This window comes from Patella vulgata, chromosome 3 (genome assembly GCF_932274485.2).
Source record: "Patella vulgata chromosome 3, xgPatVulg1.2, whole genome shotgun sequence".
Lineage (NCBI taxonomy): Eukaryota > Metazoa > Mollusca > Gastropoda > Patellidae > Patella > Patella vulgata.
The window spans coordinates 65,503,550-65,518,701 of record NC_065881.2 but is presented as its reverse complement, the minus strand read 5'-3'; the positions used below and the strand labels follow the sequence as shown (position 1 = coordinate 65,518,701).

At 29.0% G+C, this 15,152-nt stretch overlaps 1 protein-coding gene across 6 annotated transcripts in view; it reads left to right on the top strand.

Annotated features, from left to right (window-relative positions):
* Positions 1–13,535, top strand: part of LOC126816883 (putative leucine-rich repeat-containing protein DDB_G0290503) — a 47,499-nt gene extending 33,964 nt beyond the window's left edge. For all 6 annotated transcript variants that reach the window (XM_050543669.2, XM_050543670.2, XM_050543671.2 and 3 more), the window contains 26 exons: positions 112–216; positions 429–491; positions 2,186–2,428; positions 2,706–2,936; positions 3,657–3,887; positions 4,396–4,479; positions 4,706–4,873; positions 5,074–5,316; positions 5,441–5,524; positions 5,642–5,725; positions 6,180–6,515; positions 6,774–6,941; positions 7,150–7,317; positions 7,467–7,550; positions 7,841–8,008; positions 8,481–8,564; positions 8,768–8,935; positions 9,148–9,320; positions 9,501–9,533; positions 9,717–9,758; positions 9,894–9,987; positions 10,352–10,422; positions 10,592–10,694; positions 10,873–11,043; positions 11,423–11,515; positions 11,993–13,535. In XM_050543669.2, the coding sequence (XP_050399626.1) occupies positions 112–216; positions 429–491; positions 2,186–2,428; positions 2,706–2,936; positions 3,657–3,887; positions 4,396–4,479; positions 4,706–4,873; positions 5,074–5,316; positions 5,441–5,524; positions 5,642–5,725; positions 6,180–6,515; positions 6,774–6,941; positions 7,150–7,317; positions 7,467–7,550; positions 7,841–8,008; positions 8,481–8,564; positions 8,768–8,935; positions 9,148–9,320; positions 9,501–9,533; positions 9,717–9,758; positions 9,894–9,987; positions 10,352–10,422; positions 10,592–10,694; positions 10,873–11,043; positions 11,423–11,515; positions 11,993–12,121 (3,621 nt within the window). In that variant the 3' untranslated portion in view covers positions 12,122–13,535. The remainder of the gene's footprint in view (positions 1–111; positions 217–428; positions 492–2,185; positions 2,429–2,705; positions 2,937–3,656; positions 3,888–4,395; positions 4,480–4,705; positions 4,874–5,073; positions 5,317–5,440; positions 5,525–5,641; positions 5,726–6,179; positions 6,516–6,773; positions 6,942–7,149; positions 7,318–7,466; positions 7,551–7,840; positions 8,009–8,480; positions 8,565–8,767; positions 8,936–9,147; positions 9,321–9,500; positions 9,534–9,716; positions 9,759–9,893; positions 9,988–10,351; positions 10,423–10,591; positions 10,695–10,872; positions 11,044–11,422; positions 11,516–11,992) is intronic.
* The last annotated feature ends 1,617 nt before the right edge of the window (positions 13,536–15,152 follow it).

Below are 15,152 nucleotides of genomic sequence, written 5' to 3'. Positions count from 1 at the left end.
CTTGATCAACTTTTTAATCTGATTTAAAAATATACACTTTAATTTCTTGTTTTATTTCATTCAAAGGTGTTTTATTTATTTGAAGTTTAAGATGTTAAATAATGTTTTCAGTTGAAGATTAGAGAGGAAGAAATACAGAGATTAACTTCTAAAATAAAACAGCTTCAACAAGAGATAAAAGATCTGAATACACAGATTGAAAATGCTGATCAAAGGGTAGGTTTATTATTCTCTCTTAATATTTTATTTTTATCAAGTTAATAAATGTATTTACTATTTGTCGTTTACTTTCACAAGCATAATTGTTAAAAAGAAAAATAATTCTATCCAGGAAATGAGTTTTATCACTGAATGAATCACAATTAGCACACTTTTTAGTGTTAGTAATACATATAATACATTAGTTAGTAATACATTATATATTTCAGATTGGTGGTGATGAGAAGTTGATACAACAATTACAACATGATCAAGAAATGACCAACCAAGAGGTAAATATTTTAATTATCTATTCTTCTCCTACAACAGATAAACCCTGACAATAACTATTGTATTTGGGCCTGTCAATATGTATCAGTATGTGGGTTTATATTTAACACTCATAAAACAAATAAAAAAAATTTAATCTATTTTCGGCCCATGACCAAAGTCTTAATATTACATTAGATTATATTAGTATTTTTTGTTAAAATTCACATTATCACACCATACTATTATCTATTTCAAGACTTACTGACAAAAATTATTACCATTTTCTTTTATTCTTGTTTAGTCTAGGAGAATCCAACATTAATAAGAATTTGATCACATGTTTTACTCAGGGTTTTATGAAATATAATAGAATTAGTAGTCTACTGTCTCTATACAAACAGTGATTGGTGAAACTCATTGTCCCCTATTTTATTATATTAAACCAAATGTTATATATATTTTTATCATTAATAAATTATTTTATCAAAAATATAATGTCTTGTTATGAAATCACATATTAATAAAATGTTCAAAAGATATCGGAGAGTAGAATATGTGATCAAATTCTTTACTAAAAGCAATAGGTAATATGTTTTATTATGCATCCTGGTATATCTTGACCTTCTATTGAATGGATGCATTTAGTTACCTGCATTTCTCTCAAATTTCTTACCCACCACTTGCTTTAAGTTAAATTGTTTAGTTCTAATTTGTAGTTCTAAATAAATGTGCATTATTAATTTAAAATGACTGACAAATAGTAAGTTTATCATATATTGTACACTATGTTCATTAGACACTTTAAGCATGAAAAATAAGAAAATCACATACATAAATGTTTACCGGTAGTAAAGTCAATCAATTGCTAATAAAATATCTGTAGTGAACTGCCTGGAATTCTAATAAATGCTTAGAATAACATACAAACATTTATAGGTTTGTAACACATGTAAAAATGTCATAACATTGTTGCTATAACTAAAGAGGTACAGATGTAAAAATAAATCAGTCTGTGAGGTTGGAAATCAAATGTTTATATATTTATACTTTTTAACATAGTTAACTTTAAAGTAACTTGCTTGTTAACTGTGTACCTGTATGCTTTAAATTAACTTTCGTACACATGTATACAAATTTTCACCTGTGAATGTCTGTGACAAAGCAGCATCTTGTAATATACAACAAAGATCAGCATGCAAAATCACTGTCAAATTCATAATACTATTTCCTACATGTAGATCTCAAATAATCACCAATACATGAATTTTAAAGCAAGAATGCTAATACTCAGTTGATTGTAGTTATATTTTTCTTATGGTTATTGGTAAAACTTGGTGATGGTAGATTTATGTGATTGTTGAGTCACAAGTTATGTCTTTGTCCATGTCAACTGGTATCTGATAATGTTTTGCATGTCATAGACGTCTTGATTGCATGTAAAATAGAGGTTTGTTATGTCTATGGAGCATTTTATTTTGACTTATATAATGACATGAATAGTAACTATATTTGCAGGGTAAACAATAATAAAAATAATCATATTGCTGGTCAAACTTAGAAGTTTATGGTGTATGATTGATGTATGTCTGTAAGACATGTTAGGAAATTGATAAGTTTTGTTTTTATAAGAAGTCTATTCTATATGCCCCATTTGATCAATTAATTTGCATTTAACAGTTTAACTATAAATGTTTTATTTAAAACTATTTTGTAGGTAAAGAATTACGTACGGACGATTGAACAGTTGAAATCTGATCTTCAACTAGCTAGAAATAGTCACGCTCAGGAGATTAAACGTATGGAACAAGATATAGATATGCTAAAAGAAGATTTAGCTGCTACTAAAGATGACCTTGCTGATAATCAGAGACAATGTACCGAGTATAAACTTACAGCAGAAACTTTAAATCAAGAATTAGAACAATTACATAAATTAAATGAAGATTCTTCTGACCAGGTTTGTATTCTTAACATAATTAAAGTGTGGTTAATCTTTTCATATGGTGCATAAAAAGAATTCTTACCAGTTGGAATGGGAAGAAAAGAAGGCAGTCTAAGTAAAATCTTTAAACTTCCCTTTAATAAATGATAAAGAGCTCAATGTTAGTCTCAAAATGACCTATGTAGCTTACTGCCAAACATGTTAGCATCTTTTAACATTAAATAATTATTTAAAAATCTCTTGAATTTGGTTGATTTATTTTTAAGAACTATTCTCTTTAATTGTTTTCTAGGTGAAACGACAGGGAGATGTTATTAGAGAAAATGAACTAACTTTATCTGACTCTAGACAACAAATAGCTGTTTTAAACAGCCATCTTGATTCTGCTAATGAAGATCTGAAACGTTTAGAAGATGATTTAAACAACTATAAACTGAAATATAATCAGTCAATAGGACAGATAGATAATCTAGAAGAAACTATACAAGGATTACAAAATAAACTTGCTGAAAGTAGAAACAGGGTAAGTTGTTTTATATACTGATTTATTTTCAGATCCTTTCTTTAATGCATTGCAATTGTCACTTGTAAGAAAATTAATTAAACTTTTGGGACATAACACAGGTCCTCAGATCATTCAAATTCTCTTGACTCATGATGAAGAAAACTATTATGTTATGTGTTATACTAAGCTACAATGTTTGTGCATCAGTTTGCATCTGAAAATTATTTCTATTATTTTCAGACAATTTTTCTAGATTGACATATTAAATTCATTTCCCTCCAATTCAATCAATTGTTTAAATTTTAAAAAATGCTTAGTCGTGACCCTTAAAGCAGAAGTCCAGCTTTTGCAATTTCTATTTTATTTTCAATCTACTATTAAAATAGTTGAACAATGCAGAACCTGACCCTCAAATCATTTCTCCGTTAATAAACAAGTTAAAATGCTGGCCATGTTTTCATTAGGATTACTATAATAAAAACACTGTTTATAAACAAACTAATTTTTTTCCGCTGTTATAGCTATCGTGCTCTTTATACCTCAGTAAGTATGAGGTATGAGAGTTGTTGGGTTGAGGATTATTATATCACTGCTCCGTTTTTGTTTTTTTTACAGTGGATGACATATTTATCTGGGTAACTTGTTCAAGACAAAAGATATTGTACTTGGGGTTGAGCATGTTTGAAATTAATTTCTATCCCAAATAACAAATAAAATAAATGATATTGTGTATTATAGGAGATAGAAAGTGAGAGAACATCAGAGAAGATGAAGATAGAGATTAATAGTACTAATTATCTATTTGATGAAACTAAGAAAGAAGTAGATAAATGTGAGAATGTTATAGAACAGTTAACACAAGAACTTAGTGCTACTCAAGATGATTTATCTAGAGCTCAGAATCGTATTAAAGAAAATGAAGAGATGATACGTAATCTGAAAGATAAATTGAATCAAACTGAACATGAGGTAAATATTGTTAAATTCATTGATTAAATATTATTTATCAATAATCAACTATCAAATTGTTATGATTAATTTTTGAAAAAGCAATGATTAGGTTTGGGTATTTTACATAATGTTGAGAAATTGATTTCTAAGCCGAATAATGATCCAGGATGTTGAACTGTCTATCAACAATTCTTGAAAATGCTCTACGGGTTAGAGATTTTGAGAGCTTTTTAATTCACTATTGCAGACATTCTTTGGTTAATACTAAGGTGGAAGCCAATTCGTGGAGTTCTAAATTCAGTTTTTCGCAGATTGACTTCCTCAATCCATGAAAGTTTGTGAACACTTTACATGGCAGTTTTTGAGAAAAAAATGTTCATACATGCTGGGATTATTTGGCTAATCATTAGGATAAACCCTGCTAAATTTCTGACCTGCCCATCAGTTTGGTGTATGTTAATAGGAATAAAGATTGTGTAATATATGTTTTAAATGTAAATAATTATATTTTTTTTTTCTGGTATAGGTTGGTCGACTAGATGAGAAAGCTAGAAGTCTTGATAATCATATTATTACTTATCAGTCAGAACATAGTCACACTGATAATGAGGTTAGTACCACATTCATCATCGTACTATGACCAAACACATATGCAATGTACCAGTTAATGTAGATTAATCTTAGTATTACACAATGGACACCAACAAAATATTAGACTGAACCTACCAATCTTGAACATTATTTTTCTTTTAGACTGCTGATACTCCTTCAACCAGTTATCAAATTAGGTTAAATTTTCTGTATGAGAGTTTCAGTTTGCCTATAATTTATTGTAGTTTATGGAGAGAGAAGATAGAATTTCCCAGTTAGAATTTGATTTAGAAGATACAAGGAATACTCTACAAAGTAAAATACGTTTAGTAGCAGATTTACAAGATCAAATACAAGATTTACAACATGAATTATCAACATTACGAGATCATAAAAACAGCACAGAAAAAGAGGTATTATTTGATATCTTTTAGTTAAATTGTTTACATCGAACAGTATAAGTAAATGAAAATAAAGAAATAGCATGAGGTTTATTCCATATCATTATTTTTTTTTATTTATGCTTGTCAATTACTAAATGCCATTTAAACAACATGTATGTTTCACTTTAGTGTTAGTAAGAAAACATATTTTATCTGTTTTTATGTTGTAGTTGAGTAGAGCAGAGCAGAACATAGAACAATTACAAGTAAACTTATCTTCCACTCATCAAAGACATAAAGCTGATTCGAGTCGTCTAGAAGATCAACTTAAATTATTAGAGAGACAGCTAGCAGAAACACAATCTCAAGCCAGACAACTAGATCAAGAACTGGCTCGTAAAGAAGAACAAGTAAAACGTTGTGATGAAGAAATAGTGTCTTGTCGTGAGGACATCAGACGAAAAGTAGAAGAGGTGACTTTTTTTGTTTCTTAAGTCTTCTGAGTAAATATCTAATAAGTTTCAAACATATAATTGTTATCAAATAGTTTAAATATTGTCACATATTCAATGAATTTGTGTTATTATTTTTTGGCAGATTGAAAGATTAGAATCCAATGTACATAATGGTAAATTAGAGAATAATAAATTACAGGCATCTCTAAGACAAGCTGAAAATATGGTATGTATTTATATTTCTATACACAGATTAGTTTAAACAAAACATAACATGATGATTATAGATGTAAAATAGGATTTATTCTTTACATATATAAATTTGTTTGCTTTTTTCTTTAAGATTGCTGATCAGAAATCTGAGTTAGAACACCTAAAAACTGATTTAACAGATGCTAGATCACAATATAAAGATTGTGCTCAGGAGGTAAGTTTATAGGGTGTTTATATTTTAGAATCAATTCTATTAAGATTTATATAGTCTACATCATATGACATCCTTTACAGAACTATGCATGTTGCCTGTATTTAGATTTTAGAAACACCAGGACACTGACAAAATATGCCTGTCTTCATTAGCCTGTATGTTGCATAAAAGGACAATAAACCCCATTCCATTTATTTTATACACACAAAACAATTCTATGGAATACAATTACTGCATATTACTGAGAGACATCCAGTTAAATTACTAAATGCCATTGAAACAATTATTCATTTATTTTGTAATATAGCTTACAATAGTATACAATAAAGCTGTTGGGTGGCATATTGAAATCCCCCCTATAATGAAACCATTTCAACCGCCTTATTTATAGTGAGATCACAGTGTAGTGTATATTACATGGTGTAAGCAGGATTTATTTATTATATAATTTTAGCTTGCTCACCATGAAGAAAAACTGATGTTAATGGAACAAAGTTTGCAGACTACCCAAGATCAACTGAGTCAACGTGTAACAGAAGTTGTCCGACATGAACAAAATTATCGTAAACAACAAACAGAACTTAAAACATGGAAGGAAAGGGCTAATAGTTATGAAGATGAAATAGCTGATCAGAAAGCTTTGATTGAGAAAATGCGTAAAGATTTGTTAACATCTAAAGAAGACCATCATGCTGCTGAACAAGAAGGTGTGGCTTATAAACAACAAGCACATAAAAACCAGATAGAATTAGATGGTGCTAGAGAACAGGAAAGAATGTTGACTAATCAGGTATTATATTCGAAATATCATAGAAAATTTATGGCACCATAAATAGTATATTGTGGCAAGTTTTTGAAAATTTCTAGGTGCTTTTGCTTTTAAAATTTGTAAAAAATTCAAATACATTAATCAGATATGTTACAATAGAGCTTTATTGACGACTAATATACACTGGACTCTGGAAGTAATATTTAAATTATGAACAACAAACACTCAAGCAAAACATCAGTTTTTGTACTATAACTATCTTGGGTTGTTTATCTGTAGGTTGAACAACAAGATCAGATATTGAATCAGTTACAGACAGAATTACGAGCTGAACGTGAACGACATCAAGAAACCGGACGTCAGTTACAACAAAATAAAAAGATGTCGATAGAATTACAAGATGATGTTGAACAATATCAAAAACAATTACGAGATCTCACCATCAAGGTAAAAATTGATTTATTGTTTGATTTCTTATACATCTGAAGTAAATTTGTAGCCATAAAAAACTACCTTTAATTCAGCCCAACATTCTAAGCAGTACCATTTAGTGCACTGATTTTTAGTAATATACAAATTAGAAAGAATTTTTTTATTCCTAAAATTACTGAAAATTCCAGAACAGTTTTGATATACTTTTACGTTATTAAAAAAGGGAAAAGAAAAAGATGAAATAATTATTAGACTCAAGTCTCAAATTGGTGAATTTGAACAACAAGTACGTAATAATAGAGATGATATTATGGATAAAGATGGTCAACTACATGTTTTAAATCTCAACTTACAAACAGCACAAAGACAGAATACACATCAACAGCAAGAGGTATTATTTGTTAATGCTATACTGGCTACTTTTCTTTGCAACTATTGAACCAATTATGATTTAATTTATTTATTTTAAATTCATAACTAGATTAGACTGAAGAAGACTTCAACTTGATAATAACAAAATTGTATTTATTTGTATTCTAGATAAACAGAAATCAGGATTTAATTGGAAAGTTGCAGTCTGATTTAGAGGCAACTAAAGAACAATACCGAATAACTAATTCTGAGGTTAGTAAAACTATAAGGGATAGGAGAGGAAACAATTTTCTATTACTTAATTATTGCATTCACAGGGCAATTCTATTCATTGAAACTGCTGTTTTCTGGGGAAATCACCTTGTGTGCTCTTGTCAAAGAATGAAAACATGTTTCCTGAAAATCCTAAGATTCATGTCACTGATTTTGAAATGCAAATTTAGTTAATGTTTAATCTTGAATATACTTCATGGTTTACTGGAAGACGATATATAACTAAGAACGTGAATCATGTATATATGGTATTTCTTGTTTTATACTAGTTGACAGATGCTGAACAGAGAATACAAGATTTAAAATTACAAGTTACAACAGCTCAAGGTAATCACAAGGAATCTATGGAACAACTGTGTGAACGATCTAGACAATTAGCTTCATTAAAAACAGAACTAGCTAAATTACAACAACAGAATCAAACAATGACAGATGAGGTGATTTAAATTTTATTTCTTTAAATCCTTTTCCCTTTAAATCTTACAACATCTTTGTAACATGAAGAAAAACAGTAAATTTTTAACTTTCTTTTAATATTTTAACAGACTCAAATTAAAAAAAAAACCATTTAAATACTGATTTATGAATTGGCAGCTTGTTTAAACTGATTATGTTATCAGTCATTGGTTTTGGGGTGCTTACTATGATACAAAACATAAAAATGTAATGAGGTCCCTCTGCTGGCATCCTAGCCTGGGTTATTGCTGTGGTTTGATGTATTACTGGAATAATGAAATTCCATTCATAGTTCACACTGTGTAGTACTGTGGTGCATCGTGCATCATCACTGATTTTGATCTGTTGCATACAGTATCCTGTCTTCATTAGCCCAGGTGGAGCACAACAGTAGGACGTTAAGCCCCATTTCATTTCATGAATATTATTTAATATTTGTATTTTTATTTTAAGATCCTGTTCTATGAAGATAAAATGAGAAAATTACAACAAGAATTGAAGAAGATGCAAGATTTAAATAAAGCTACAGAAGAAGAGGTAAATTATTTTGACTATTTCATACTTTTAAATTAGACAAAAAATGTCTTGAACCTAATAACATTGTCTTGTAAGAATTGATGAACAAACCTCTTACAAATTTAAACAAATGGTCATTAGTTGGACAAACACACAGACATTGCAAGCCAGCAACAAACTACAAAATGGAAGATTGCTTTTATTATATATGAATCTTGTTTCAGTTGATTAATTTTGAAGAACGTTACAGAGTATTACAAAATGATTTACATGAAAGTCAACAACAAACTAAACAAACTCTACAAGAACTGGGTAGTAAAGAAGAAGAAATGGTCTGTCATAAAGTAGAATTCAGTACTTTACAAGAAAAGTTTAAAATTAATGCTGAAGATGTAAGTTTTATTGAAGTTTTATGTCTTCAGATATCAATTTGACAAGTACTGGTAGAACTATCTATGTCTATTGTATATTGATTTAAGTTAATTTTATTTCCCAGTCATACAAAGCAATTAGATAAGATCGCGTTATAACATGCTGGTAAAGTATTTTTATTTCTTAGAATATGCATATGTTATGTATCAATACAAATTATTCAATTTTTCAGTCTGATAAAATGCGAAATGAGTTAGAAAAATTAAGAGAGAATTATAAAAGTGCCAATGAAGAAATAAAAGCATTACGAATAGCTTTAGAAGAATCTCGTGCTAACGGAGATAGATTACATCGGGAAAGTGAACTGGTTGTACAGAATGTTAATACATGGGTTCAAGAACAAAAGTAAGATACACCTTATAATAATCTTAAATCTAGTTATGCTTTTCTTTTGTAATTTAAAGTTGAATGATTAAATTCTGTTATATTAAATGCATGTGTTTTCCTGTTGGAAATATATAAAGTTATTTTGGAATTATTTGTTGTTTTGTTTATTAATTATGTGCATGCTTGTTTTGTTTACAGAATGGCTAATGAAAAACTTGGCAATAAAATTAGGTAATTATTTATTTGATAATAAATTTAATTTTATTTTCTCGATCAATCAATATTTTTACGATCAATCAATATTTTTACCGGTAAAATGAATATTGTTATGTTGTTAATTAATGACAGGAATAATGGAATACATCTTGGAAATTACAGGATTTTGTAATATTAAATTGATATTTCTGTTTACAGAGAACAAAGTAAAGGAATTATGAATTTATCATCAGAAAAAGAGTAGGTATTAGAGTTACATATGTGTACATGTATATTAAAAATCAAATGATCTTACATTAAAAATAAAACTAATTTTTGCAAATACTAGACTACTTAATAAATACTTAATAAATATATTATTTTCTTTACTTTTAGACATTTACAAGATCAGATGCAGAAATTACAGAAACAAAATAACCGTTTAAGAACAGAATTAGATGAGAAAAAAGCAGAAGGTGATAGACTTAAGGTATGATTCAATTATTTCTAAATGGTTAGTGTTTTGTATATCAAAACCTACACATTATTTACTGGGAATGAATAATGAAGGTAAGGGATATGAAGCTATTTGAAGATCCTATTAAAACTAGTAAACCTTTTCTCATAACTACCATACTCATTTGTCCTTTGTCACATTATCTAAATGCCAGAATCAAATTTGCAAGGAAAGTCTTTGATGCTGAACAGACTTTAAGATAATGTGGGTAAGGATAAATGAAAGTCCTCTATTCCTTGTTGCTCACATGGTTTATATCATATTTCTTGATATATTGAATGAAAATTAGTGCTGTTGTAAAATGTCCAGTTAATAGTTTACACCTGGTTTATTACAGTCATTACAGAATCATACAGCTCAACAAGAAGTTATACTATCACAGTTAAAGAATAAATTAGAAGAACATGAGTAAGTTATTATAGACTGCACAATTAAGAGTTGTTTAGTTACTTCCTGATACGAAAAAGGATTCAGCCATTTTAAAAAGTATCAGATTTCTTGTTATCCATGATGTCCACTCTTTATGGTATGGGTAATATTATATACAGCCAACTAAAGTATGATATATTTTTTATAGGATTGATCAAGATCAAGAACTGAAGTCCAAACTGATAACAATAGAAGATCTTCATTCTCGTCTTAAATCTAATGTTGATAACATACAACATCTAAATCAACAGGTATGTTCTAATTTATATATTAATTTAAAGATCTATTAACTACTGTGCTATTAAATGATAAAATTTTCATAGAAAATAGTTTAATTATGTTATTTTTTTGATACGTTATAAGTTTAGATTAAATGTTTCAGGAGGCTATTTTTTTTAGAAAGTTTACATCAGCTTTTGTCTATTTCAGCTGTCGACATTACAGAAGGAAAACTCTCGTCTACGGTCTGATTTAGAGAGAGAAATATCAGCTCGACAGACACTAGAAATGCAAGTAGAAAATAAAGAACAGATGATAAACAGTTTACGATCACAAAATAGATTATCAGAACATACGTCTGCTAGAGATCCTGAAGTCACCGTAAGTAATGATACCTGGAATTTTCTACATTTTACAGATCTCTCACATTCATTTATTGATACAGTGTGAGGCAAATTGAAAAGCAATTTTCTGGTTCCATACATAAACTCAATAACTTGCATCTAGGTTAAAAACAAAGTATAATATGAGTTTTATTATATATCAAATATTCAAACATTTTTTATATCCCATTATTACATAGATAAAAATCTAGAAAAACTAATAACATTAGGTATTGAACTATTCAAGCAGATTCATTTGCTCAGTTTCAAATTTTTCATTATGTTAGTAAAAGTAAATGTTTTTGAATTCTTGAAGAATAATTCCAACTGTATTACAATAAATATTTTACTTACCTATTGTTTTGTTATTTATACAGACTCGAACAGCTCTTAAGAAAGCCATGCAAGAAACAGGAGTGAATGATCCACACACATTAGATAAATCTTATTGGATCCAAAGAGTTGGGGAGGTAGGCTATATTTAAAAGAATAGTTTTCTATAATTCATGGATGCAAGTTGAGTTGGGGATAATCTAGACCAACCAAATCTAGACTGCAACTAAAGATTTTTTTGTTCCCAATATCCTCCTTAAAGGTTAGCTCAGAGCAACGATGGGTGCTGGAAGTGTTCTCAGGGGTGCTGTAAAATTGACGAACAATGTATATCTATTGTTTTTATGGTCAACAATTTTTTCACGGGGGAGGGGTCTTCTCCCCCTCCCCAGTTACAGGCCTGCACAGGTATATAAGTGGGTAATGAATAAAGACCATCTAATGTGCATCTATTTTTCCATCTAATGAATTCTCAAAAAAAAAAATTATATTCATGCAATCATGTGCAGACAGTATGAAGGAAACAATGTTTTTTATTTTAATAATATTATGTCAATTTCTGGCTTTCATTCCTTATTGGAGTTGATTCTATACATTTGATTATCTATTTCTAGCTTTCCGTACAGCTTCAACAGAGTAGTGAATATTGGTCAGATAAAGTACGAAGTTTATCAATACAAAAGATGGAGAAACGAACAACCACAACAACACATTCTAGAAATTCTTCACCTAGTCGAAGATAAACTAACGTCAACAAGCACATCAAAATCAACCATTCACATCATTACGAACCTCATTGGTAATTTATAGTTTTCGGTTTAATGATTTTGATGTAGATAATTTTTTAAGAATTCATGAAAGACTAGAGCTTCTATATTTTGGGTAGGAAACATGTAGAAGTACATATTTGTACTTGTAGTAATTAAAGACCATTCAGGCTTGACCAGCAGATTAGTATTTTAGTTATATCAACAGTATTATCAATATATACGCTTGTATCATAATAGTGTCTTTACATTTCATATATCATAATACTAAACTGGAAATTAATACACAAAGTCCATTACTTTTGAATCAAAAATAGCATATTTTATGTTAAATAAATTCCAGTTTAAAAAAAATAACTTATTGTAATATACTTTGTTTTGAATTTGTTGCCGTCCAAATTTTGTTTTAATTGTTCTATGTAATTTTAGACTGTAACTTAAAACTGCTGATGACTTATTTAATTTTACTTGTTCATAAGGTGTGATTCTTTTATTTTGATAAAAGATTCTAAACAATATGAATTTAATTTACATGTACTTGTTATTTTCAAAAAAAGATCTATTTTTCTGTTCTTTTTTTTATTAAACTTTTTGTGATTGCAAAGTTGTTTATTTCTGATTGTGTTTATTTAGCCAAATAAGACTGCTTAAACAGACCATTCTTGTCTCTTTTCTTTCTTTCGACTTGTATTCTTCCTTAATTCATATACATTACTTTATCTCTAGAAATGTATTTATTCCTCTATATTTGTGTCTCTATCAATATAGAATAATTTATATTATATCAATATTTAATTATCTTACATTTGTGAATATCCTAAATTTGACTTAGAATATCACATTCTTGCCCGAGCCAAGTTAAATGAAATTTTTTGGGATTTTTTTTTCATTTTAAGAAAGCAACAACATTGCTTTGCTTCATACTAGAAACATTTCCTATTTTGAATTAATATTAAAGAAATTGTATTCCTACTAAATGTCAAAAAACATTGGCAGTTCTAAAAAGTTTAGGTAAGACTATTACTGAAAATTGTTGTTTATTATGCTGTTTTATATGAAACTCAATACATTTGATTCTGCCGACTTGGCCTAGGTATTTATGTACTAATAAATCGTGAAAATAAAATAGTTTTGTAAGAAGAATATTATAATTTTAGATTTTAGTAAAGATAAGAGCAAGATAAAAATGGTCTTTATATTTGACCTTATGAGTTAAGCTATTTCTGTCATAGTATTATTATTATTATTTATGTGTGTTTATTTCTATACAGTATTTATGTTATTATTTATATTATTTTAAGTTATCATTCTTTACATACATACCAATCATCTGTGATAGTAATGATATATGTATAATATATTATTTTATAAAATAAAATATTTTGTACCAACAAAATCAGCTGGTTTACCTTGTAGTCTAATTATCTTATTCAAAGTGAATGTGGATTTAAATGAAATGATTAAGCTCCAGAGACATTTTACCCAAATCAATGTTTCTTTTTATGATATATCATGATATATCAACTAGTCATATTAAAATAAGCAGAAAATATTTACCACTCACCTGCATATAAATTATACTGTGTATATCCAAGATATGTACACTGAATTAATTATCTTCATTTCTGTGAAAACTGCTATAACTTGTTAAAGGATATTCAAATACTTATTTCAAGTATTGTATGTCTCACCCAAATTATCTCCCCTTCGATTTGTTCACAAGCCAAACTTGTTACATGACACAGGTTCCAACGAGAATAAACTTGCATATATGGTATTGATTGCTTCCACAAATGACAACTGTACGGAATACATACAAATTTATGTTAACTGCCTGCATATTAATTCATCTATTGAGGAATTGTTTTGATGGAGCTAAATGATTGTGAAAGTATTTTTTTTTTGTTGTAATAGTAACCCATCATCGAAATGATGTCCACATTTAAAATAGCATGGGAACTTTTACGTGCACAAGCATCTGTACATCTTAACCTTATTTTCCAGCCCATCAGAACAACTATAATATGATCTTCTTTCAGTATTAAGAAAACCAAAACAATGGTCTTTCTTGTCCAACACTGCTCTTCCAACCTGAGATATTCTGTTTGTGAGTTTTGACCACTTAACAACCATGTTTGTAATGGAGTGTCCCAAATCTAGAAACATAAATATTCCCAAAAGTCTTCCACTTCCTTTTAAATACTATCCAGTATAATAAATTTAAACCAGCGGCTTCAAGGCAGGATATGCTCACATTTTCCAAGAGATGGATAGAGAACAAGCTAAACAAAAAGCGATTTTTCGTACAATCAAGGGCCATAATTCAGGAATTTACGATCCGATATGCACGAATATCGACAGGAACCAAGATCTTTGGGTTATGAAGATATATTTCAAGTTTGATTAAAATCGGATCAACATTGTGACTTCTAGAGGGTCCACAACCTTGATATTCCATATATTTACACTATTTGCATACAAGGGGGCCCATTTTGTCTGGCAATTTTGGTCCGATTTTCACGAAATTCAAACTAAGCCATCATTAGGCTGTAACGGTGAAATATTCAAACTTTTTTTTAAATCGGATAAAAATTGTTACCTCTAGAGTGACCACAAGCTAAAAACATTATTTTTCGTACAATCAAGGGCCATAATTCAGGAAGTTACGATCCAATATGCGCGAATATTGAAAAGAACCAAGATCTTTGTTTTATAAACACGTATTTCAAGTTTCAACAAAATTGGATCAAAATTATGACCTCCAGAGGGTCCACAATCTTGATAAACCACACAAGCGTGATTACGGTCGAACGGTGATATATTCAAACGTTTTTTTAAATTGGATAATAATTGTGACCTCTAGAGGGACCACAAGCTAAAAACATGATTTTTCAAACACTCAAGGGCCATAATTCAGGAAGTTATGATCCGATATGCGCAAATATCGACAGGAACCAAGATCTTTGGGTTATAAACATGCATTTCAAGTTTCATCAAAATCAGATGA